The sequence below is a fragment of the Mustelus asterias genome, chromosome 30 (genome assembly GCF_964213995.1).
Source record: "Mustelus asterias chromosome 30, sMusAst1.hap1.1, whole genome shotgun sequence".
NCBI classification, from domain to species: Eukaryota; Metazoa; Chordata; class Chondrichthyes; order Carcharhiniformes; family Triakidae; genus Mustelus; species Mustelus asterias.
Genome location: NC_135830.1, coordinates 10,490,370 through 10,514,829, shown reverse-complemented (window position 1 = coordinate 10,514,829; position 24,460 = coordinate 10,490,370). Strand labels below are relative to the sequence as shown.

Sequence of the window (24,460 nt, the reverse complement as noted above, 5' to 3'; positions counted from 1 at the left end):
TCAGATAAAGACAGCATGGATTTACAAAAGGGAAATCATGCTTCACGAATCTATTGGAATTTTCTAAGGATGGAAATACTAGAGTTGACTGAGGAGAACCAGTGGATGTGGTTTATTCAGACTTTCAGAAGGCTTTTGACAAGGTCTCACATAACAGACTATTTTGTAAAGTTAAAGCACATGGGATGCTGATAATGTCTTGAGATGGATAGAAAGCTGGTTAGCGCATAGGAAACAAAGAGTTAACATAAATCAGTCTTTTCCATGGTGCCGGTGTCCTTGTGTCTCTCTCGGTTAAACAATCTGTTCAAGCCTTGTCGACACAAAGAGCTTGTGTATTGTTTCTCAATGAGGGAATCAAGGTTTATGGGGCAAGGTGGAAAAGTGGAGTTGGGGATTATATCAGATCAGCCATGATCTTATTGAATGAGATCAAACAGTGTCATCACTGATCAGTCAGGAGGTGTTGTGGACCAGGCCCAATTTAAGATTATTAATTAGACTCACAATGTGGCTCACTTATGCTGACTAGAAGATCCATATATCCCGACTCGGGGTCTGGTTCACTCCAGGCAAAAGCAACTTTCCAGGAAGTCTTGCTACAGCTGTACAAGGGCTTGTTAAGAACACACCTTGAGTATTCTGTACAGTTTTGGGCTTCTTCCTTCAGAATGATATACTAGCATTGAAAGCAGTTCATAGAAAGTTCACTAGGCTGATTCCTGGGATGAAGGGTTGTCTCATGAGGAAATGCAGAGCATGTTGAACCTTAACTCAGTGGAGTTTAAAAGAAAAAGAGGTGACCTTATTGAAACATATAGGGTTTTGAGGGGTTTTGCAGGGAGCTGTTAGGTGGATGTTTTCTCTCATGAGGAAATCTACAACAGTTTAAGCAGATGGAGATGAGGAGGAGTTTCTTCTCTCAGAGCGTTGTTAGTCTTTGGAGTTCTGTTCCACAGAGAGCAGCGAAGGCTGGGTCATTGAATGTATTCAAGGCTGATTTGGACAGATTTTTGACCAACAGGGAAGTCAAGAGGAATGGGTAACTGGCAGGAAAGTGCAGTTAAGGCCACATCAGGTCAGCCATGGTCTCACTGAATTGCAGAGCAAGCTTGATGGAGTAAATGGCCTCCTTTTTACTCCCATTTCTTATGATCTCTGCCTCCAGGACAGCAAACAATGAGCATGGATCTGGGAGCATGTATATTAGGTACAGCAAAGTGAGAATGGAGGGAGTGTGTGTGTGGAATAGAGATTTACAGATTTTGGGGAATGAGAGAGGAAAGAATGTTCCATGGAAACTAGAATTGTCTGTTCTGAATGTGTATCCTGTACCGATACTAATGATCTTTGTAAACTCCTTCTCCAGAATATTAGAAGGCGAGGATTTGCATCAACTCAAGATCTGGCAGAATCTGCAATTCACTTGACCTGAATATCATCGGACATTGAATCTAAAAGCAGAAATATTGGTCAGTTCTGTCTGCTTCAAACTTCAATGTGATTGGAAAAGCACCGAGATGTACACACACCCAAGTGAGAGTGTTCCGGTGCACTGACTGGAGAAAGCTTTAACTAGCTATACAGCTCCACAAACACATTAGACCGTTCACAGCGTGCAGAGACTGTACAGTTGTTCTGTGTGTGGACGAGGCTTCAACTGACCATCCAACCTGGAGAGACACAAGGACACCAGCGCCATGGAAAAACCATGGCAATGTGGGGACTGTGGGAAGAGATTCCAATCCCCGTCTGCACTCGAGAAACATCGACGCAGCCACACTGGGGAGCGGCCATTCACCTGCTCCAAATGTGGGAAGGGATTCACTCACTCATCGGCCCTCCTGACACATCAGCGAGTTCACACTGGGGAAAGGCCGTTCATCTGCTTTGTGTGTGGAAAACGATTCTGTGATTCATCGGCCTTATTGGCACACCAGAGAGTTCATACTGGGGAGAGGCCGTTCACCTGCTCTGAGTGTGGGAAGGGATTCAGTCAATCAGCCAACCTTCAGGCACACCAGCGAGTTCACACTGGGGAAAGGCCATTCACCTGCTCTCAGTGTGGGAAGGGATTCACTCGGTTGTCCAACCTGCAGACACACCAGCGAATTCACTCTGGGGAGAGACCGTTCACCTGCTCTGACTGTGGGAAAGGATTCAGTGATTCATCCAACCTGCTTACGCACCAGCGAATTCACACGGGGGAGAGGCCGTTCACCTGTTCTGACTGTGGGAAGAGATTCACTAATTCCTATAACCTGCTGAGACACCAGCGGATTCATACTGGCGAGAGGCCATTAACCTGCCCTGCTTGTGGGAAGGGATTCATTAATTCCTACAACTTGCTGATACACCAGCGAGTTCACACTGGGGAGAGGCCATTCCCCTGCTCTGTGTGTGGGAAGGGATTCACTCAGTCATCCAACTTGCTGACACACCAACGAGTTCACTCTGGAGAGAGGCCGTTCACATGCACTGAGTGTGGGAAGGGATTCACTCAATTATCCCAGCTAACGACACACCAGCGAGTTCACACCGGGGAGAGACCATTCGCCTGCTGTGTGTGTGGGAAGTGATTCACCCAGTCATCTAGCCTGCTAATGCACCAGCGAGTTCATAAGTTGGATTCTGTTGTTATTGCTGCTGTTAATCACATCCAGGACTGAACCATGTTCATTCTGACAGTTGGTGAAGTGGGAGGGTTGGAGGGTTTCTTTCTGCTGGACTGGCCGATCTCACAACTTTGCTTCCAGTGGGCTGATGCTCTTTGAGCCTGGGAGAGCACATTTCCACTGAAATGATTCACAAAAACTGACAAATTCATTAATTTTATCCTGGATAGTAAATAATGCTTTTCTTACCACTACAGCTAGATCCAAACTAAATATGTTTGTCTCAGTTCCATTGAATCTGTACCCAGTGCATCCATGTCCTAAATGGAGATCACTAATTTGGCAGAGTTCCCAGTGTTGTGTAACCCTGGTTTTAAACAAGTTGTGATGTGGAGATGCCGGCGTTGGACTGGGGTAAACACAGTAAGAAGTTTAACAACACCAGGTTAAAGTCCAACAGGTTTATTTGGTAGCAAAAGCCACACAAGCTTTCGAAGCTCTAAGCCCCTTCTTCAGGTGAGTCACCTGAAGAAGGGGCTTAGAGCTTCGAAAGCTTGTGTGGCTTTTGCTACCAAATAAACCTGTTGGAATTTAACCTGGTGTTGTTAAACTTCTTACTGTGTTTAAACAAGTTGAACATAATCTTCCTGCTTTTAAATTCTATCCCTCTGGAATGGAACCCTATCTATGGGCCCTACACTTTAGGAAAGATGTGAAGTTCTGAGAGAGGGTGCAGAGGGGATTTACGGGAAGGAAACCAGGAATGAGGGACTTCAGTTAGTTGGAGAGGCTGGAGTAGCTGAAATTATTCTCTTTAGATCACACAGTAATTGGGACAGGCCATTTGGCCTATTGAGTCCAGACCAACTCTGTAGAAAAAACATTCAGTCCCATTGCCCTGTTCTAGTGCCATAATCTGCAGATTTATTCCCCTCAAGCGTCCATCCAATTTCCTTTTGATATCGTTCAGTCTCTGCTTCCACCCCCTCATATTCAGCGAGTTTCAGTTCATTATCAGGGTCTGTGATAAAATGTTTTTCCTTACATCCCCTCTGCATCTCTTCGCCAAATCTTAAATCTGTGCCACCTCATCCTTGTACAACCAGCCAATGGCAACAGCTTTTCTTTCTATCTGATCTAAACCTGTCATAAATTTCTACACCTCTATCGAATCTATCAAACCAAGAGAAATGTTTGTCTCTTCCAAATTTCACACTTGGACATGACTGTGATGGATTTTGTAAATTTATTTTGTAGTGTATTGGAAAAGAAGTTGCAGGCAGTAACTCAAACTAGATCTCACATCAAAATCTGACTGAGTCACTGTTCAACAGGACCTGGATATTGAGTTCCAGATCATTACCACTCACTGTGTAAATGTTTTTCCTCCAACCTCCTCTGTAGATCTTGCTCAAAATCTTAAAACTGTGTCCGAAGCTGATGAGAACAGCTTTTCTTTATCTATCTTCTAAAATCTGTTATAAATGTGTACACCTTCATCAAATCTCCCCTCAATCTACTTTGTTCCAAGGAGAACAACCCCAGTTTCTCCAGCCTAACATTGTTGTTAAAACCCCTCATCCCTGGTATTATTCTGGTAAATCTCCTCTGCACCTTCTCAAGGGCCCTCACTTCCTAAAGTGTGGTGATCAGAAATGGACTCACGAGTTGGGGTCTAACTGGTCCCAGAGGAAACCAATGCAGACAGGAGCATAACATACAAACTCCACACAGTCACTGAAGGCCAGAATTGAACTGGCCGTGTGAGGCAGCAGTGCTAACCACTGTGCCAAAAGCAGGAGGTCATTTGATCCATCGTGCTTATGCCAGCTATCCGATTAATCCCATAGCTCTGCAATTTTCTCAGCGTTTACCCATTTAAAGCCCCCTCCCTTTATCTGCAGTGACAAAGTTTAATAATAAAACCCCAGTCTAAATAACATGTATCTGACTGACAAATGTTGAAGTGTTTGTTTGGAGCCACAAGTTTCAAGTTTCCATTTGAGCTTCGGGAACCTTTCTGCCCGTCTTGCTTCGTGTGTCAATGACAGCCGGGCGACAGAGCTGAGGGCTGAATTTAGCTGAGAATAACAGGGCCTGAGTCCCAGTTGGGAACCTGGGTGTCACACTAAGAGTGAGGCAAAAGGTGCTGGGGAACTGACTGGAAAAGGCCTTTAACTAATTGGGGCATGGGAGGGGTGACTGGGACATGGTGATATGACCCCCAGGGTTCAGTGTCCCTGTGTCCAAAGCAAGGGACCATGGGAACAGATTACAGAGGAGCTGAAGAGAAACATTGTTCACACCTTTTTACCCTTGGCTTTGATCTGAAATAATTTTGTGTTTTTAACCATGTTCTGCTTCATGAATAAACTATCAGAAATAACATTTTATTTAGCTGGGCTTTTCATGACTAAGTTTATGTATTTTAGAGAAAGTGGGTGAGAGAGGTTGGCAGGCTCATTCTCACCTTCGAAGGTAATTGGTAAAGAGGGCGAGGAGGGAGATGAGATTGTATTTTTTTGAGGCACCAAACACACACAGCTCGGTGTACGGAACCAGTAGAAATGGCAGAATTCATAGAAACCCTGCAGTGCAGAAAGAGGCCATTTGGCCCATCGAGTCTGCACCGACCACAATCCCACCCAACTCCTACCCCCATATCCCTACATATTTACCCGCTAATCCCTCTAACCTACGCATCCCAGGACACTAAAGGCAATTTTTTTATCATGGCCAATCAACCTAACCCGCACATCTTTGGACTGTGGGAGGAAACCGGAGCACCCGGAGGAAACCCACGCAGACACGAGGAGAACGTACAAACATACAAACAGATTTCTACCATTACACAAGTTACAAACTTTATCTTACACTCAAATATTCTCAGTGAGTTCACAATCCATGCAAACCAATAGGTGAAATGTGGTCAGACACCCCACACTCTGAAACTAAGTGACAGATGTCACCGAATATAACTTCTCCGGATTTCTCATCATTTCCCCAGATGGTTGTCAAACTGTGAGCCAACTGATCTCACTGAAATTCCGTCTTCCCGTGAGCATTTCCAATCTCACACTCTCGAAGATCACACTTTGGAACCTTCTCCCAAACAATGCATTCTCTTGGATGCCTTCACCAAGGATTCACCACCAGGATTTCAACTTCTTTCTTAATGAATCATAGAATCCCTACAGTACAGAAGGAGACCATTCGGCCCATAGAATCTGTACCGACCACAATCCCACCCAGGCCTTACTCCCGTAACCCCGCACATTTGCCCTGCTAACCCGCCTGACACTTGGGTTAATTTTAGCACAGCTAATCAACGTAACCCGCACATCTTTGGACTGTGGGAGGAAACCAGAGCACCCGGAGGAAACACACACAGACACGGGGAGAATGTGCAAACTCCACACAGACAGTGACCCGAGGCCGGAATCAAACCCGGTTCCCTGGTGCTGTGATGCTAACCACTGTGCCACCATGCCACTCCACAGTGTCTGTATTCATTTGGCCCAGATCTCCATGTGCATTCAAGGTTCCAAACAATCTCTCAGGTATGCAGCCACGCTAACAGAATACACTTGCTTTACTTGGATGAAGGTGTCAGCAACCTTTTGATCACCTCGGATCCCAAATGGCCAGTATACAGGAACAGCAAGTAATTGGGAAAGCTAATAGAATGTTATTGTTCATTGTGAGGGGAAATGATTACAAAAGGTTATGCTCCAGTTGTACAGGCAATTGGTGAGGCCACATCTGGAGTGTTGTGTACAGTATTGGTCTCCCTACTTAAGGAAAGATGTAAATTTATTAGAAGCAGTTTTGAGAAGGTTTTCTAGACTAATACCAGGAATAGACGGGTTGTCTGATGAGGAAAGGTTCGTAAGAAGTCTCACAACACCAGGTTAAAGTCCAACCTGGTGTTGTGAGACTTCTTACTGTGCTTACCCCAGTCCAACGCCGGCATCTCCACATGAGGAAAGGTTGGACAGGGTCAGCTTGTATCCACTGGAGTTTAGTAGAGTATGAGGTGATTTGATCAAAACCTGAGGGTCTTGACAGGGTGGATGTGGAGAGAAAAAGAACATAAGAACATAAGAAATAGGAGCAGGAGTAGGCCATCTAACCCCTCGAGCCTGCCCCGCCATTCATCAAGATCATGGCTGATCTGAAGCGAATCAGTTCCACTTACCCGCCTGCTCCCCATATCCCTTAATTCCCTTATCGATCAGAAATCTATCTACCCATGATTTAAACATATTTAATGAAGTAGCCTCCACCACTTCAATGGGCAGAGAATTCCAGAGATTCACTACCCTCTGAGAGACGAAGTTCCCCCTCAACTCTGTTCTGAACCGGCCCCCACTTATTTTGAGGCTGTGCCCTCTAGTTCTGGTTTCCCTTCTAAGTGGAAAGAACCTCTCTACCTCTACCCTATCCAGCCCCTTCATTATCTTATATGTCTCTATAAGATCACCCCTCAGCCTTCGAAACTCCAACGAGTACAAACCCAATCTGTTCAATCTCTCCTCATAAGCTACACCCCTCATCACCGGTATCAACTTGGTGAACCTTGTCTGCACTCCCTCCAAGGCCAATATATCCTTTCGCAAATAAGGGGACCAAAATTGCACACAGTACTCCAGTTGCAGCCTCACTAGTGCCTTGTATAGTTGCAGCAAGACCTCCCTGCTTTTATACTCCATCCCCTTCGCGATAAAGGCCAACATTCCATTCGCCTTCTTGATCACCTGCTGCACCTGCAGACTGAGTTTTTGCGATTCGTGCACAAGGACCCCCAGGTCCCTCTGCACAGTAGCATGATGTAATTTTTCTCCATTTAAATAATATTCCAATTTACTATTATTTCTTCCAAAGTGGATAACCTCACATTTGCCAACGTTATATTCCATCTGCCAGATCCTCACCCACTCGCTCAGCCTATCCAAATCTCTCTGCAGACTTTCCGCGTCCTCCACACAATTCGCTTTCCCACTCATCTTCGTGTCATCAGCAAACTTTGATACCCTACACTCAGTCCCCTCCTCCAGATCATCTATGTAAATGATAAACAGTTGAGGCCCCAGCACCGATCCCTGCGGCACGCCACTGGTCACCAACTGCCAACCAGAAAAGCACCCATTTATCCCAACTCTCTGCTTCCTGTTAGATAGCCAATCCCCAATCCACGCCAACACCTTACACCCAACTCCATGTACCCCAATCTTCTGCAGCAACCTTTTGTGAGGCACCTTATTGAATGCCTTCTGGAAATCTAAAAACACCACATCCACCGGTTCCCCTCTGTCAACCGCACTAGTCACATCTTCATAAAGATCCAGTAAATTCATCAAACACGACTTTCCCTTCATGAATCCATGCTGCGTCTGCTTGATCGAACCATTCTTATCCAGGTGCTCTGCTATTTCCTCTTTAATGATGGACTTCAGCATCTTCCCAACTACGGACGTTAAGCTAACCGGCCTGTAGTTACTCGCCTTTTGTCTACTTCCTTTTTTAAACAGCGGCGTAACAGTAGCTGTTTTCCAAAGAGCTGGCACTACCCCAGATTCCAGCGAATTTTGATAAGTAACTACTAATGCATCTGCTATTACCTCAGCCATTTCTTTCAGTACCCTGGAATGCATTCCATCCGGGCCCAGGGACTTGTCTACCTTCAGTCCCATTAGTCTACCAAGCACTACCTCTGTAGTAACAGTAATTGTATTAAGGACCTCGCCTCCCACCAACTCTTGATCTCCAATATTCGGTAAACTATTTGTGTCTTCCACCGTGAAGACCGACACAAAGAACTTATTTAAAGTCTCAGCCATTTCCTCGTTTTCCACTATTAAATCCCCCCTCTCGTCCTCCAAGGGTCCAACATTCACTCTAGCCACTCTATTCCTTTTTATATATTTGTAAAAACTTTTACTATAATTTTTTTTATTTTGAGCTAGTTTAGTTTCATAATCTATCTTTCCTTTCTTAATCGCTTTCTTAGTCGTTCTTTGTTGTTTTTTAAAGCTTTCCCAATCCACTAATTCTCCACTATTTTTGGCCACTCTGTACGCATCTGTTTTTATTTTAATACTCTCCTTTATTTCCTTCGTTATCCACGTCTGGTTATCCCTTTTCTTACAGTCCTTCTTTATCACCGGAATATATTTTTGCTGAGTACTTAAAAAAATCTCCTTAAAAATCCTCCACTGTTCCTCAGCTGTCCTACCTACCAGTCTGCTCGCCCAGTCTACATTAGCCAATTCTGCCCTCATCCTATCGTACTCCCCTCTGTTCAAGCAGAGGACACTGGTTTGGGACCCTACTTTCTCACCCTCCATCTGTATCAGAAATTCTTTTGATGTTTTCTTTTAATGGAGAATCTAGAACTGGCAGGAGTGGAGGAAATATTTACAAATAAGAGATTGCTCATCTATGACAGAGATTAGAAATGTTTTATCTTAGATGGCTGTGAGTCTCTGGAACTCTTTCTCAAAAGAAAGTGGAAGCATTGTCTTTGAATATGTTAAAGGCACAGCCAAATAGATTCTTGATTAATGAGGGACTGAAAGGTTATTAGGGATAGCCTGGACCGTGGGATTCAGGCTAAAATCAGATCAGCCATGATCTTATTGAATTGTGGAGCAGGCTGGAGGGACTGAGTGGCCTGCTACTAGTTCATTTGTTCATATATTCTTATGCCTCTTTCCCTGGAAATCTCTCTCTTGGGAATGTCCGTCACACAGCTTTTCCATTCGCACTGATGTTTGAAATCTTTTTGAACAGGGCATCAGTGTTCCTCTGACATTTGATCGCTGATGATAGTCATCATGAATGAATCAAGATATTTCTGACTGAAAATTCTTCCATTCTAATCCCTTGTAAATAAAAACATCTATCAAAACAATGAATAGAAGCACAGAATAGAAATTTGAAACTGATGTTTGATTGACACGTAACATTCTCCTCCCTTTCTGGAAAGCATTCTTTCTGGTTGTATCACAACTTGGTATTGCTCCTGCTCTGTCCAAGACCACAAGAAATTACAAAGGATCATGAATGAAACCCAATCCATTTTGCAAAGAAGCCTCCTATCCATTGACTCTGTCTACGTTTCCCACTGTCTCGAAAAAGCAGCCAGCATAATTAAGGACCCCACGTACCCCGGACATTCCTTCTTCCACCTTCTTCCATCGGGAAAAAGATGCAAAGGTTTGAGGACACGTACCAACCGACTCAAGAACAGCTTCTTCCCTGCTGCCATCAAACCTTTGAATGGAACTACCTTGTATTAATTTGTTCTTTCTCTAAATCCTAGCTATGACTGTAATACTACATTCTGCACCCTCCCCTTTCCTTCTCTTTGTCAGTAAAACGTACAAGAAACAATACTTCTCACTGTATACTAATACATGTGACAACAATAAATCAAATCAAATCAAATTTCAAACTATAAACATCTGCTTCCTCCCTATCAATTGTAAGCCTAATTCTTTTGACCATCTTCCTTATTTTTCCCCAGTTCTCCCCCAAGGAAGCTGCTGACTCTGGGGTTCAGTTTCACACTGAATTATTCCACTCCCCAGTATGTCACCCAGGTGTCCAAATGTTTACACCTGAATTTAACAAACTGTTTGGCTAAGGCGGCGTCGCTATCAATTCCAGTGACTACCCAGATGTACATTATATCCGGATGGGGTCACTTCGCCTCCTCCCCCATCCCATCCATCGCAGTCCCAGGTGTTTGGAGACTGGGCTCCGGCCGGGTAATGGCGGCCGTAACTCCCACAATCCACCGCGCTGAGGAAATCGCTCTATTCGCTGAGTGGCACTGCGCATGATTAACAGAGAGAAGTGCTACGCATGTGCAGAGGATAGTGTTTCCCATTGGCCAACAGCTGAGAGCGACCCGGGGTCAAAGTGTCTCCCAGTCACTTCCGCTGCCCCATTGGTTTCATGAGGGGCATTAACCAATGGGAAGAGTTGGAGGACTGGAAGACGCTTGGTCCTCCAGCCAATCAGAGTGCGGGCTTTGTGACAATGCAGATTGGATTTCAGACAGACTGAAACATCCTCCTGTCGTCAACATCTGTCAGTAAAACTCTTTGTTTTCTTCTCCTTTCTTTTTTCTCATTCTGGGGTTAAATTGGTGACTTGCAGCAACTGAAGGGAAAGGAAGTGAATCCAGGGAGCTGCAGACTCTGGAAAGGTTGGCCCAGGTCTCTCTCCCTCTTAAAGACATTGCCATCCTTTGCTTCCTCAACTTGGCACATTTATTTGTCTGGTTAAGAGGATGGTCGGCCTTTTGGCTAAGATCAAGTGTAGTTATGCGGATGCTGCATTTGGTTGAGGTCATTGGGTTGCATTTAAGCTTCATTTTCATATGAAGCAATTTTTAAAAGCGGCATCTCGGCCTTTTGGCTAAGATGCAAATGAGATCAGGCCTTGGAGGAGGAAATCTCCGCCTACTCCAATCAGCTTGGCTCATGTAGATCAGGCCCAAGACAGGGGAGAGGATTGCATGCCCTGTCTTGTCAGCCTGGATCGGAAATGTCTCAACTTGTTGAGACTCTGAATTGGATTTGATTTGATTGATTGGAAAAGTATTTTTAAAAATTATTTGTCTGGTTAAGAGGATGGTCTCTTTCCCAATGTTCACAATTTAAAGGGGTGATTTCCCGAGGAAATAGCTGAAATTTAAGGGGCAGTAAATTAATATAGGACAGAGATGTGTGCAGTCTTGTAATATGATACAAATTAGATATATTATGCATGGTCCAGTAATAAAGTTCATTTTTTATTATTTTTAGTTTTGTTAATACTGTAACTAAATAGTTTATTTTCAGTAATCGGATTATTATATCACACAAGGAGTCCATTCAGCAACTCAAGTCCATGCTAACTCTCTGTAGAGCAATCCAGTCAGTCCCATTCCCCCTTAAGTTCATAAGATATAGGAGCATAATTAGGCTATTTGGCCCATTGAGTCCACTCCGCCATTCAATCATGGCTGATATGCTCCTCAACCCGTCTGTATCCCTGTTCCCCTGCCAGTCTATTTTGACTGCCCATCTAATTTCATTTTGAAATATTGAATGTATCAAAATGCACCACCCTCATAGCCAAAAGATTGATATTCAAGAACGTTCACTGTCGAAATAATGTTCTATCTCATAGCCTTGCTGTACTTCTAATTATTAAACTGGTCCCCTATGTTACATACATTTTACTTCGCTAAGTATATTTAGGCATTTAGACTAGCAGCCTGCATGAAGGTATCTCAGTGCTGGAGAAGAAGCAGTGAGCATGGATTTGTTGATCAGCATGAATCAACACCTTCAGGAGAATTGGAAGGGTGTATTATACATACAGCAGAGTGAGGATACAGGGATAGGGTGTGGGATGGAGATGTACAGATTCAGAGGAACGAGAAAGGAAAAAATGTTCCACGGAAACTAGAATTGTCTATTCTGAATTTCTGTTTGATACTGACAGTGATGACTTTTGTAAACTCATTTTACAGGAAGTTATAAGGGGAAGATTTGCTGCCAGCGATCTCAAAACATGTTAATGCTTAATAGAGTCACTCAAATGATCAGAACCTGAATATCATCAGACCTTGAATCTAGAAGAAGAAATATTTATCTGTTTTTTCTGTCACATCAGTGTGACTGGAAAGACACCAAGAAACACAGAGCTGAGTGAGAGTGTCCAGTACACTGACTGTCAAAAGACCAGTTACACAGACTGCAAAAATATCACATCATTTACAGCGGGGACAGACAGTGCACATGCTCTATGTGTGGATGAGGATTTAACTGATTGTGAAACCTGGAAAGACACAAGGACATCCACACCATGGAGAAACCGGGGAAAGATGAGGATTGTGGTAAGGAATTCCATATCCCGTCTGCACTGCAAACTCATCAACATATTCGCACTGGGGAGAGACTGTTCCCCTGCTCCAAGTGTGGGGAAGGAGACTGCTCCCCATCTGCCCTGAAGATTCATCAATGCAGCCACACTGGGGAGAGGCCCTTCATCTGCTCCGAGTGTGGGAAGGGTTTTCTCCAGGCAGCCGACCTGTGGAATCACCAAGCAGTTCACAGTAGGGAGAGGCCGTACACCTGCTCTGAGTGTGGGAAGGGATTCACTCAGTTATCCCACCTGCTGACACACCAGCAAGTTCACACTGGGGAAAAACCGTTCAACTGCTCTGAGTGTGGGAAGGGATTCACTCAGTTATCCCACCTGCTGACACACCAGCAAATTCACACTGGGGAAAAACCGTTCAACTGCTCTGAGTGTGGGAAGCAATTCAATCATTCATCTGAACTTTTGAATCACCAACAAATCCACACCGGAGAGCGACCATTCACCTGCTCCGACTGTGGAAAGGGTTTCACTCAGTCATCTCACCTGCAGATACACCAGCGAGCCCACACTAAGGAGAGGCCTTTCAACTGCTCTGAGTGCGGGAAGTGTTTTATTCAATTATCACACCTAGTGACTCACCAGGGAGTCCACAGGAGGGAGAGGCCGTTCCCCTGCTCCGAGTGTGGGAAGCGTTTTATTCAGTTATCACATCTAGTGACACACAAAGGAACCCACACAAGGGAGAGGCCATTCAGCTGCCCCGAATGTGGGAAACGTTTTATCCAATCGTCACACCTAATGTCACACCAGGGAGTTCACAGCAGGGAGAGGCCATTCGTCTGCTCTGAGTGTGGGAGGCGTTTTATTCAATCATCCCACCTAGTGTCACATCAGGAGGTTCACACCAGGGAGAGGCCATTTACCTGTTCCGAGTGTGGCAGGGGATTCATTCAGTCATCCGACCTGCAGAATCACCAGCAAGTTCACACCGGGGAGAGGCCGTTCACCTGCTCTGAGTGTGGGAAGGGATTCACTCGTTCAGCTAACCTGCAGGCACACCGACATGTTCACACCAGGGAGAGACCATTCACCTGCTCTGAGTGTGGGAAAGGATTCGCTCTTTCGTCTTATCTGCAGAGTCACCAGCAAGTTCACACTGGAGAGAGGCCGTTTATCTGCTCTGAGTGTGGAAAGGGATTCATTCAGTCATCCCACCTGCAGACACACCAGCGAGTTCACAAGGATTCACAAAGGGATTCACTCAGTCATCCCACCTGCTGAGACACCAGTAAGTTCACAAGTGATGACAGGGGTTGGATTCTGCTGTTATTGCTGCTGTTAATCACATCCAGGACTGAACTATGTTCATTCTGACAGTTGGTGAAGTGGGAGGGTTGGAGGGTTTCTTTCTGCTGGACTGGCCGGTCTCACAACTTTGTTTTCAGTGGACTGATGCTCTTTGAGTTTGGGAGAGGACATTTCCACTGAAATGATCCACAAAAACAAAGCTGATGAATGTGCCAACTCGACACAGCCACCCAAGGCCGGAATCGAACCCGGTCCCTGGGGCTGTGAGCCAACTGGTCTAACCACTGTGCCACCCATATCATGGACCCCTAGCAAAAATGGAATGAATGGATATCAAGGGGCAAACTCTCTGCTGGTTGGACTTATACTGGCAATTAGGAAGATGGTTGTGGAGGGTCAGTCATCTCAGCTCCAGGACATCAATGCAGGGATCTCTCAGGGTCGTGTCCTAGGCCCAACCATCTTCAGCTGCTTCATCAATGACCCTCCCTCCGTCATAAGATCAGAAGTGGGGATGTCCGCCAATGAATACACAATGTTCAGCACCATTTGTGATTCCTCAGATACTGAAGCAGTCCATGTCCAAATACAACAATATCCAGGCTTGGACTGACAAGTGGCAAGTAACATTCATGCCACATAAGTCCGAGGCAATGACCATCTCCAACAGGAGAAGATCTAACCATCACCCCTTGACATTCAAGGGTATTACCATCACTGAATCCCCCTTCCATTATCAACATCCTGGGGATGACCAGAAACTCATAGATACTGTGGCTACCAGAGCAGGTCAGAGACTGGCAGCCCTGAGGAGAGTAACTCACTTTCTGACTCCCCCAGCCAAAGCCCGTGCACCATCTACAAGACACAAGTCAGGAATGTGATGGAATACTCTCCACTTGCCTGAATGAGTGCAGTCCCCAACAACACTCAAGAAGCTCAAGACCATCCAGGACAAAGCAGCCCCACTTGATCAACACACTAACCACAAACATTCACTCCCTCTACCACCGACGGACAATAGCAACAGTGTGTACCATCTACAAAATGCACTGCAGGAACTCACCAAGACTCCTTAGGCAGCATCTTACAGACCCAGGAACATTACCATCTAGAAGGACAAGAGCAGCAGATACATGAGAATGTCACCACCTGGAAGATTCTCTCTAAGTCACTCATGTCAGGAAAACAGAGATAGTTTTAAGTGATCAATGTTTGTGTTGTTAAATATTAAAAATAGAGTATAGATTTAAGTAAGTTTGATTTAGTGTTTCTGTGTAGGAAGAGTAGAACTTTGGTTGGATTCATGTTGAACAAAGGTGTTTGCATGTGTAGGGGATGGGTTTCAATTGAAATTGTATTCCTGTTGTGCTGAGAGAGTTTATGGCGTGAAAAATAAACATGAAGTTGGAGAAATAATGCATTGTTGCATCGCAACCAGGGGCACCTTGAGGGTGAGAAGGTTTTTTGAGTGTAGTATTAGTTGAATTTATAGTCTTTGGTAGTGACTTTTAAGGGGCATCTTGACAAATGCATGAATAGGATGGGAATAGAGGGATATGGTCCCCGGAAGGGGTGGGGGGGGGGGGGTTTAGTTCAGTCGGGCAGCATGGCTGGTGCAGGCTTGGAGGGCTGAAGGGCCTGTTCCTGTGCTGTAATTTTCTTTGTTCTTTGTTCTATAGCAGTTGGGGTGAGAAAACGAGAGGGTGAGCAGCTCCCAGCTCTACTAGAAGCAGGAAAGCCATACAATGGAGTAATGTGTGCGAAAGCAAGCTCCAGAGGAACCAAAGGACAGTTAGTTTGAGAAACCCAGGAATGGAAAAGAAGCTCCAGGAATATTGAAGAGAAAAAGGAACAGCATTGTCTTTGGAACAGGATACTATTCATGGAAGTTAAACTCAGAGCTGGGAAGAAAAGAACTGATGAGGTTGGCGACAGACAAGCCGCATATCTGAAACAGTGGGAAGGTTTGATGTCCTTAAATCCAGATTTCGAAGCAATTGTATTCTGTTACGGACTGATGATCTGAGTTTATGCAGAATTTTGGAAGGATGTTGCAATTCAAGGCAAAGGAATTCTGAGAGTTGAAAACCTAGAGGCAGCTTCTTGCTAAAAGAGTGGAGAGGAAGCCTTGTTTGAAAGGATAATTGGAAGACCTGGAAGTGGATCTTTGTTGAAAGCAATGGAGAGAAACTTGGTTTGGAAGGAGATATTAACACGTGTCTTTTTGAGAGCGGAGTTTGGAAACACTCGTGACAATCATCTGGGGGGAAATTTGAGGAGAAATCCACAGAGGATCGATTGAGTTGCATCTGCCACTTGGTTTCAGAGTGGGGGTTGTCTGATCACAGCTAACCTGTGGGTTTAAAGGAACCGTGTGTTTACTGAGAACATTATAGCATAAGGAATTTTAAATCTATGTTATCCTTGAAATCCGTATACATTTGTGAAGGTAAGTGTGAATCAAGGAGTATTTTGTTATCGTCAAACTCTTCGTGTTTAATAAATATTTTGTTAAAAGCTAATTGGCAGTCCTGAGATTCTGTTCCTTTATGTTTTCTACAAAAAGTAAAAGTTATGGTCTTTTGAGCCAGTGTTCCATCCTGGAATCATCCTGTCCAATTATAACATCAACTGGGATCGTAACACTCACCATCTTGACTTCAAAATATATCGCTGTTCCTTCGCTGTCACTGGGTCAAAATCCTGGAGCTTCCTCCCAAACAACAGTGTGGGTGTACCTACACCACTGGGAATGCTGTGGTTCTAGAAGGCAGCTCAACACCACCTTCTCAAGGCCAATTAGGGATGGGGAATGAATGCTGGCCGAGCCAGTGACGCCCACATTATTCAGGACAGGCTGTGGGCTTTGACCTCCCTAAATAAATAAAAAATAAGGTAATACCTGTTTTTAGCCCATTGAATTGGATTTCAATGACATCATTGTCTTCTCCCTTGTTCTTATGTCCTGGGCCTATTACACGGTTATACTTGAAGGAATAGAGCCAGCCTGACTCCACTGTGTTATCTCTGACACTGTTATCATTCCCCAAGCTGCTACAGACAAGTTCATTAGCTCAAACAAACACATCTTTCTCACAGTGTGAGGCCAGTTTCCTGCACAATTTAATTCATTTTGCAGACATTGCTAATTCCCGCAAGGCTGCAACTTGACTACATTGACCAGCATGCTTTGCACATTGAACCCACAATGCAGTTCAGTGCAGTTCTTCAGATATCCTCAGTCTGGGTTCTTCTATCACCCTTGATATTCCATGTTACCACCATGAGAGACTCCACACACAGCGTTACACCACAAACCGTGAACACTGATTAATATAAAATAAAGTTACAAACTGACTGCACATTAAAAAGGTCCATAATACATTGGTTTCCAATAGAGCCATTGTAATAAAAGCCAATGAAGTTATGCTGAAGCTTTATGAAGCACTGTTTAAACCACAATGGGAATATTGTGTTCATATCCAGACAGCACGCTTTAGGAATGATGGGATGGTCCTTGAAAAGGTGCGGAGGTTCACCAGAATGGTTCCAGCAATGAAGGATTTTAACTCCAAGGTCAGGTTCGAGAAGTTGGAGTTGTTCTCCCTGGAATGAAGGAGGCTAAGGGAAGATCTGATAGAGGTGAACACTGTTATGACAGGTTTAGATCAAGTGGATACAGAAATTGGCCAGGATTGACAGAGACTGCTGGAGGCAAGGCTATTGGTTAATATAACTTTTTATTGCACCTTCTTCTAAATATGTACAGCACAAGGCTCAGCAGACAACCATCTCTCAGCAAACTCTTATCATCTGATCTTACATCACTGGGTAGAATATTTACAAATTTAACATTGACCCTTTACACTGCACCAAGTCTTCAGTCAGCCGCCTAACATCCCCTCAGTGCCAGTTGTCTGATTTATCAATTGATGTTTCTGAGATTCACCTTGGGACACTCTCCTACATTGAAGGTCTGATGTAAACAAAAGTTATTTTTAAAATCTCATTGTAACAGACTGAGGAAGTCAGGATTAAAACAATATCTGGGTAAATGGAGTTAGGTCACAGATCAGCCATGACCTCAGTGAATGAGAGAACAGGCTTGAGGGATAAATGACCTCCTCCTGTTCCTGGTAAACTTGGACTCAGACACCAGCTGATGAATGGAAAGTGATGGGAGACCTGGGGAGAAGAGACTTCATCAGAAACCAGCACTGGAGCAGAGTTAGAGAGTGGGAGAAGCCTGGGAGAAACTACACAGGAACTGGAGCAGGTTGTTCAGCCCTTCCAGTCTGCTCTGTCATTCAGTTAGACTCTGGCTGATCAATTAGTTTATCATCAAGATTTATTTGATTCTATTCTGTAGATTAAGCTGCAGCTCAGTTTTATGGGAAATTAACATCAGCAGAAACAAACTCCAACTATCACAATGGGAACATGTGAATTAGGAGCAGGAGAAGGCCACTCGGCCCCTCGAGCCTGCTCCACTATTCAATAGGATCCCGGCTGATGTGATTGTAGCTTCAACTCCACTTTCCTTCTTACCCCTCATACCCTTTGACTCTCTTGTCAATCAAGAATCTATTAAATTCAGACTTCAGAATATTCAGTGAGCCAGCCTCCACCACTCTCTGTGGGAGAGAATTCCACACTGTAACAACCCTCTGAGAGAAAAGGTTTCTCCTCATCCCAGTCTTAAATGGGAGACACCTCATTTTTAAACTGTGCCTCTAGTTCTCCTCTCTCTACAATCAACATCCACTCTGTCAAGTCCCCTCTGAATTTTATATGTTTCAATCAGATCCTCCCTCATTCTTCTAAACCCCAATAAATACAGGCCGAACATGTCCAACTTTTCCTCGTATGATAACCCCCTCATCCAACGAATCAGTCAAGTAAACCTTCTCTGAACTACTTCTCACACAAGTCCTCTCTTAAGTAAGAAGACCAAAACTGTACACCTCGAGATGTGGTCTCACCAATACCCTGAACAAATGCAGCAAAACATCCCCGCAATAAACAACAATTCATTTACCTTTCTAATCATTTGCTGTGTCCACACACTAACTTTTCCTCATTACAGTACTAGGACACCCAGATCCCTCTGTACCTCAAAGTTCTGCAATCTCTCGCTCTCTTTAAATAATCAGCTGCTTTTGCATCCTTCCTGCCAAAGTGGACAAGTTCACATTATCCAAAAATCTTGTTCCAGCTGCCAACTTTTTACCCACTCACTGACCCTATCTATGTCGCTTTGCAGGCTTGTTATGGTCATTCACATTTCACTTTCCTACCTACCCTTTGTGTTATCAACAAATTTTGATCCTGTCATCCATGTCATGAAAATAGTTTGTCAATAGTTGAGGGCCCAGCACTGGTCCCTGTGGCACTCCACAGGCTACACTTTGCCATCCCAAAAATGACTTGTTTCTCCCTCCTCTCTGTTTCATAGAATCCCTACAGTGCAGAAGGAGGCCATTCGGCCCATCGAGTCTGCACCAATCACAATCCCACCCAGGCCCTACCCCCACATATTTACCCACTAATCCCTCTAACCTACACATCTCAGGACTCAATGGGGCAATTTTTAACCTGGCCAATCAACCGAACCCGCACATCTTTGGACTGTGGGAGGAAACCGGAGCACCTGGAGAAAACCCACGCAGACACGAGGAGAATGTGCAAACTCCCCACAGACAGTGACCCGAGCTGGGAATCGAACCCAGGACCCTGGAGCTGTGAAGCAGCAGTGCTAACCACTGCTACCGTGCCGCCCATGTGGGATAGGGCCTGGGTGGGATTGTTTACTTTTAAAGCTCTTCTCACAGTCAGAATACTGAAATGGTCTCTTATCAGAGTGAACTCGCTGGTGTGTTTGCAGCTGGGATAAACATCCGAATCTCCTCTCACACACGGAGCAGGTGAATGGCTTCTCCCCAGTGTGAGTGCGCTGATGGACTTGTAAATCATTTTTACTTTTAAATCTCTTCTCACAGTCAGAACATTGAAATGGTCTCTGCTCAGTGTGAACAAGTTGGTGTGTCAGAAGGTGGGATGACTGAATGAATCCCTTCCCACACTCTGAGCAGGTGAACGGTCTCACCGCCATGTGAGTGCGCTGGTGTCTCAGGAGGTCCTTTGTGCTTTTAAAGCTTTTCTCACAATCAGAACACTGAAACAGTCTCTGATCGGAGTGAACTTGCCGGTGAATCAGGAGGCTTGATAAAGCATGACACCCCCTCCCACATTCGAGGCAGGTGAACGGCCTCTCACCAGTGTGAACACGTCGGTGTGTATAGAGGCTGGATGAGTAAGCAAATCCTTTCCCACACTCAGAGCAGGTGAACGGCCTCTCTCCAGTGTGAATGCGACGATGAATATCCAATTCGGACGGGTAATTGAATCTCCTCCCACAGTCCACACATTTCAATGGTTTCTCTGTGGTGTGGGTGTCCTCATGTGACTCCAGGTTGGATGATGAGTTGAAGCCTCGTTTTCACAGAATATGTGTCAGGTCACTACTCACTGAGAATGATGTGATTATTTTTCAGACTTCTTAAACCGCTTTCCACATTCAGCACATTGGAAACTCTCAGGTGTGTGTGTGTAGGTGCTTTTTCAGTCACACTGATGTTTGAAATCTTTGCCCGCAGACAGAATGAACATTTCTCCTTCTGGAGACAAAGGCTGATGATATTCAGTTTCTGATGAATCAAATCACTGAAACAGATCTTGATGTGAAGTTTGGTTTGAGTTTCACATCTGTAAATCCTGCTTCATAATACCCTGCAAAAACAGTTTACAAATACCATCACTGTCAGTGCAGGATAGAAATTCTGAACAGACAATTCATAGTTTCTCTGGAACATATTTTCCTCTCTTGTTCCCCAAATCTATAAATCCCCGTCCCACACACTCTCCCCCCTCCCTGGGCTGAAATCCAAACCCATCTCAACATCTCCACCATTTCTTCCCTCCACTCCCAGTTTTCTTCCTCCCTCTCTGTCTGGGTTCAGTTCTTGATGTGGAAATCTCACTAACTGCCCTGGCTGGAGACAATACACATCTCTTTAACCTGTGCTTAACCCTCTCTCCACTCACATTGTCTGTACCTTTAAGACTTGATTACCTGTAAAGACTCGCATTCCAGCCATTATCTTGTAAATTGAGTTTGTGTCAATATATATGCCCCGTTTATGAACACAAGTCCTACTCACCTGACGAAGGAGCAGCGCTCCGAAAGCGAGTGGCTTTTGCGACCAAATAAACCTGTTGGACTTTAACCTGGTGTTGTGAGTCTTCTTACTGGGTTCCGTTCTCCAGCTGCTGTCTGCAGACTGACAATAAAACCAATGGGTCTTATTGGGGATGTTGGGGCCTCCAGCGGGTGTTTGTGAATCCTCCCCGCCCACCTCCCAGGGTTTCCTTCCTTCCCAGAGATCAGAGTCCTCATTGATTTGAGGCCAAAGTGTAACCTCTTATTTATTGTCCCCCTCCCCCATCCTCTGATGTGAACCATCCTCCAGTGGCTGAGCCAGGATGGGGCCGTTAACCTGGGCCTGTTCCCGGGAGGGAGAAGCCCCGCAGCTGCAAACCAGGGAGCTGACAATGATTCTGAAGGGTTTGCGGATCCACAAAGTGTTTCCAAATCCTCCCAGCCACCGCCTAACGCTGACTCCGCTTCTCCGGGACAAACAAGCGCCAAGGACAGCAATGGCACTGCGCATGCTCCACATCACAATGCCCAGGGACTGATTGACGGCAGCTCCGGACCAATAGGAAGAGGGGGCGGGGCTGGAGGACCGAGCGGGAGCGGCTGGTCCTCCAACCAATCGGAGTGAATGAGGGGCGGGACCTGAAGCATGCGCAGTGCGGGTAATGGCGACAGACATAGAACATAGAACATTACAGCGCAGAACAGGCCCTTCGGCCCACGATGTTGCACCGACCAGTTAAAAAAAAACTGTGACCCTCCAACCTAAACCAATTTCTTTTCGTCCATGAACCTATCTACGGATCTCTTAAACGCCCCCAAACTAGGCGCATTTACTACTGATGCTGGCAGGGCATTCCAATCCCTCACCACCCTCTGGGTAAAGAACCTACCCCTGACATCGGTTCTATAACTACCCCCCCTCAATTTAAAGCCATGCCCCCTCGTGCTGGATTTCTCCATCAGAGGAAAAAGGCTATCACTATCCACCCTATCTAAACCTCTAATCATCTTATATGTTTCAATAAGATCCCCTCTTAGCCGCCGCCTTTCCAGCGAAAACAATCCCAAATCCCTCAGCCTCTCCTCATAGGATCTCCCCTCCATACCAGGCAACATCCTGGTAAACCTCCTCTGCACCCTCTCCAAAGCCTCCACATCCTTCCTGTAATGTGGGGACCAGAACTGCACACAGTACTCCCAAGTGCGGCCGCACCAGAGTTGTGTACAGTTGCAACATAACGCTACGACTCCTAAATTCAATCCCCCTACCAATAAACGCCAAGACACCATATGCCTTCTTAACAACCTTATCTACTTGATTCCCAACTTTCAGGGATCTATGCACACATACACCTAGATCCCTCTGCTCCTCCACACTATTCAAAGTCCTCCCGTTAGCCCTATACTCAACACATCTGTTATTCCTACCAAAGTGAATTACCTCACACTTCTCCGCATTAAACTCCATCCGCCACCTCTCGGCCCAACTTTGCAACCTGTCTAAGTCTTCCTGCAAACTACGACACCCTTCCTCACTGTCTACCACACCACCGACTTTGGTGTCATCAGCAAATTTGCTAATCCACCCAACTATACCCTCATCCAGATCATTAATAAATATTACAAACAGCAGTGGCCCCAAAACAGATCCCTGAGGTACACCACTTGTAACCGCACTCCATGATGAATATTTACTATCAACCACCACCCTCTGTTTCCTATCCGCTAGCCAATTCCTGATCCAATTTCCTAGATCACCCCCAATCCCATACATCTGCATTTTCTGCAGAAGCCTACCATGGTGAACCTTATCAAACGCCTTACTAAAATCCATATATACCACGTCCACTGCCTTGCCCCCATCCACCTCCTTGGTCACTTTCTCAAAAAACTCAATAAGGTTAGTAAGGCACGACCTACCTGCCACAAAACCATGCTGACTATCACCTATCAATTCATTACTCTCCAAATAACTATAAATCCTATCCCTTATAATTTTTTCCAACATCTTGCCGACAACAGAAGTGAGACTCACCGGTCTATAATTCCCGGGGAAGTCTCTGTTCCCCTTCTTAAACAATGGGACAACATTCGCTAACCTCCAATCTTCTGGTACTATACCAGAGGCCAACGACGACCTGAAGATCAGAGCCAGAGGCTCTGCAATCACTTCTCTTGCCTCCCAGAGAATCCTTGGATAAATCCCATCCGGACCAGGGGATTTATCTATTTTCAGACCCTCCAGAATATCCTGCACATCCTCCTTATCAACTGTAATACTGTCTATTCTACTCCCTTGCAACCCAGTGTCCTCCTCAGCTATATTCATGTCCCCTTGCGTGAACACCGAAGAGAAATATTGGTTCAATGCTTCACCAATCTCCTCCGGTTCCACACATAACTTCCCTCTGCCATCTATAATTGGCCCTAAACTTGCCCTAACCAACCTTCTGTTCTTGACATACCTATAGAACGCCTTAGGATTCTCTTTAACCCTATCCGCCAAAGTCTTCTCATGTCCCCTTTTAGCCCTTCTAAGCTCGCTCTTCAACTCCCTCTTAGCCAATCTAAAGCTTTCTAGTGCACTACCCGAGTGCTCACGTCTCATCCGAACATAAGCCTCCTTTTTCTTTTTAACCAACAAAGAAACTTTTTTGGTGCACCACGGTTCCCTAGCCCTACCAATTCCTCCTTGCCTGACAGGGACATACCTATCACAGACTCGCAGTAGCTGCTCCTTGAAAAAACTCCACATGTCGGACGTTCCCAGTCCCTGTAATCTCCTAGTCCAACCTATGTTTCCTAATTCTCTCCTAATAGCCTCATAATTACCCTTCCCCCAGCTAAAACCATTGGCCCGAGGTTCATGCCTATCCCTTTCCATCACTAAGGTGAACGTAACCGAATTGTGGTCACTATCACCAAAATGCACACCAACTTCCAAGTCTAGCACCTGGTCTGGCTCATTTCCCAGCACCAGATCCAATATAGCCTCACCTCTAGTTGGCCTGTCTACATACTGAGTCAAAAAACCTTCCTGCACGCTTTGAACAAAAACTGACCCCTCTAACGAGCTAGAGCTATAACAATTCCAGTCAATATTAGTCAAGTTAAAATCCCCCATAACAATTGCCCTATTACTTTCACTCCTAAGCAGGATTGACTCCGCAATCCTTTCCTCAACCTCTCTAGAACTTTTAGGAGGTCTATAAAAGACTCCCAACAGGGTGACCTCTCCTCTCCTATTTCTAATCTCCGCCCATACTACCTCAACAGATAAGTCCTCATCAAACCTCCTCTCTGACACTGTGATACAATCTCTGACCAATAATGCTACCCCTCCCCCTCTTCTACCTCCTTCCCTACTTCGACTAAAACATTTGAACCCCGGGACCTGCAGCATCCATTCCTGCCCCTGCTCTATCCATGTCTC

At 45.1% G+C, this 24,460-nt stretch overlaps 1 protein-coding gene across 1 annotated transcript in view; it reads left to right on the top strand.

The window, feature by feature from the left end:
• Window positions 1-24,460, top strand: part of LOC144480752 (uncharacterized) — a 100,105-nt gene that overhangs the window by 31,406 nt on the left and 44,239 nt on the right. Inside the window, 4 exon segments of the mRNA XM_078200331.1 lie at window positions 1,764-2,623; window positions 12,731-13,102; window positions 13,439-13,613; window positions 14,408-14,421. Of these exon segments, the coding sequence (XP_078056457.1) occupies window positions 1,764-2,623; window positions 12,731-13,102; window positions 13,439-13,613; window positions 14,408-14,421 (1,421 nt within the window).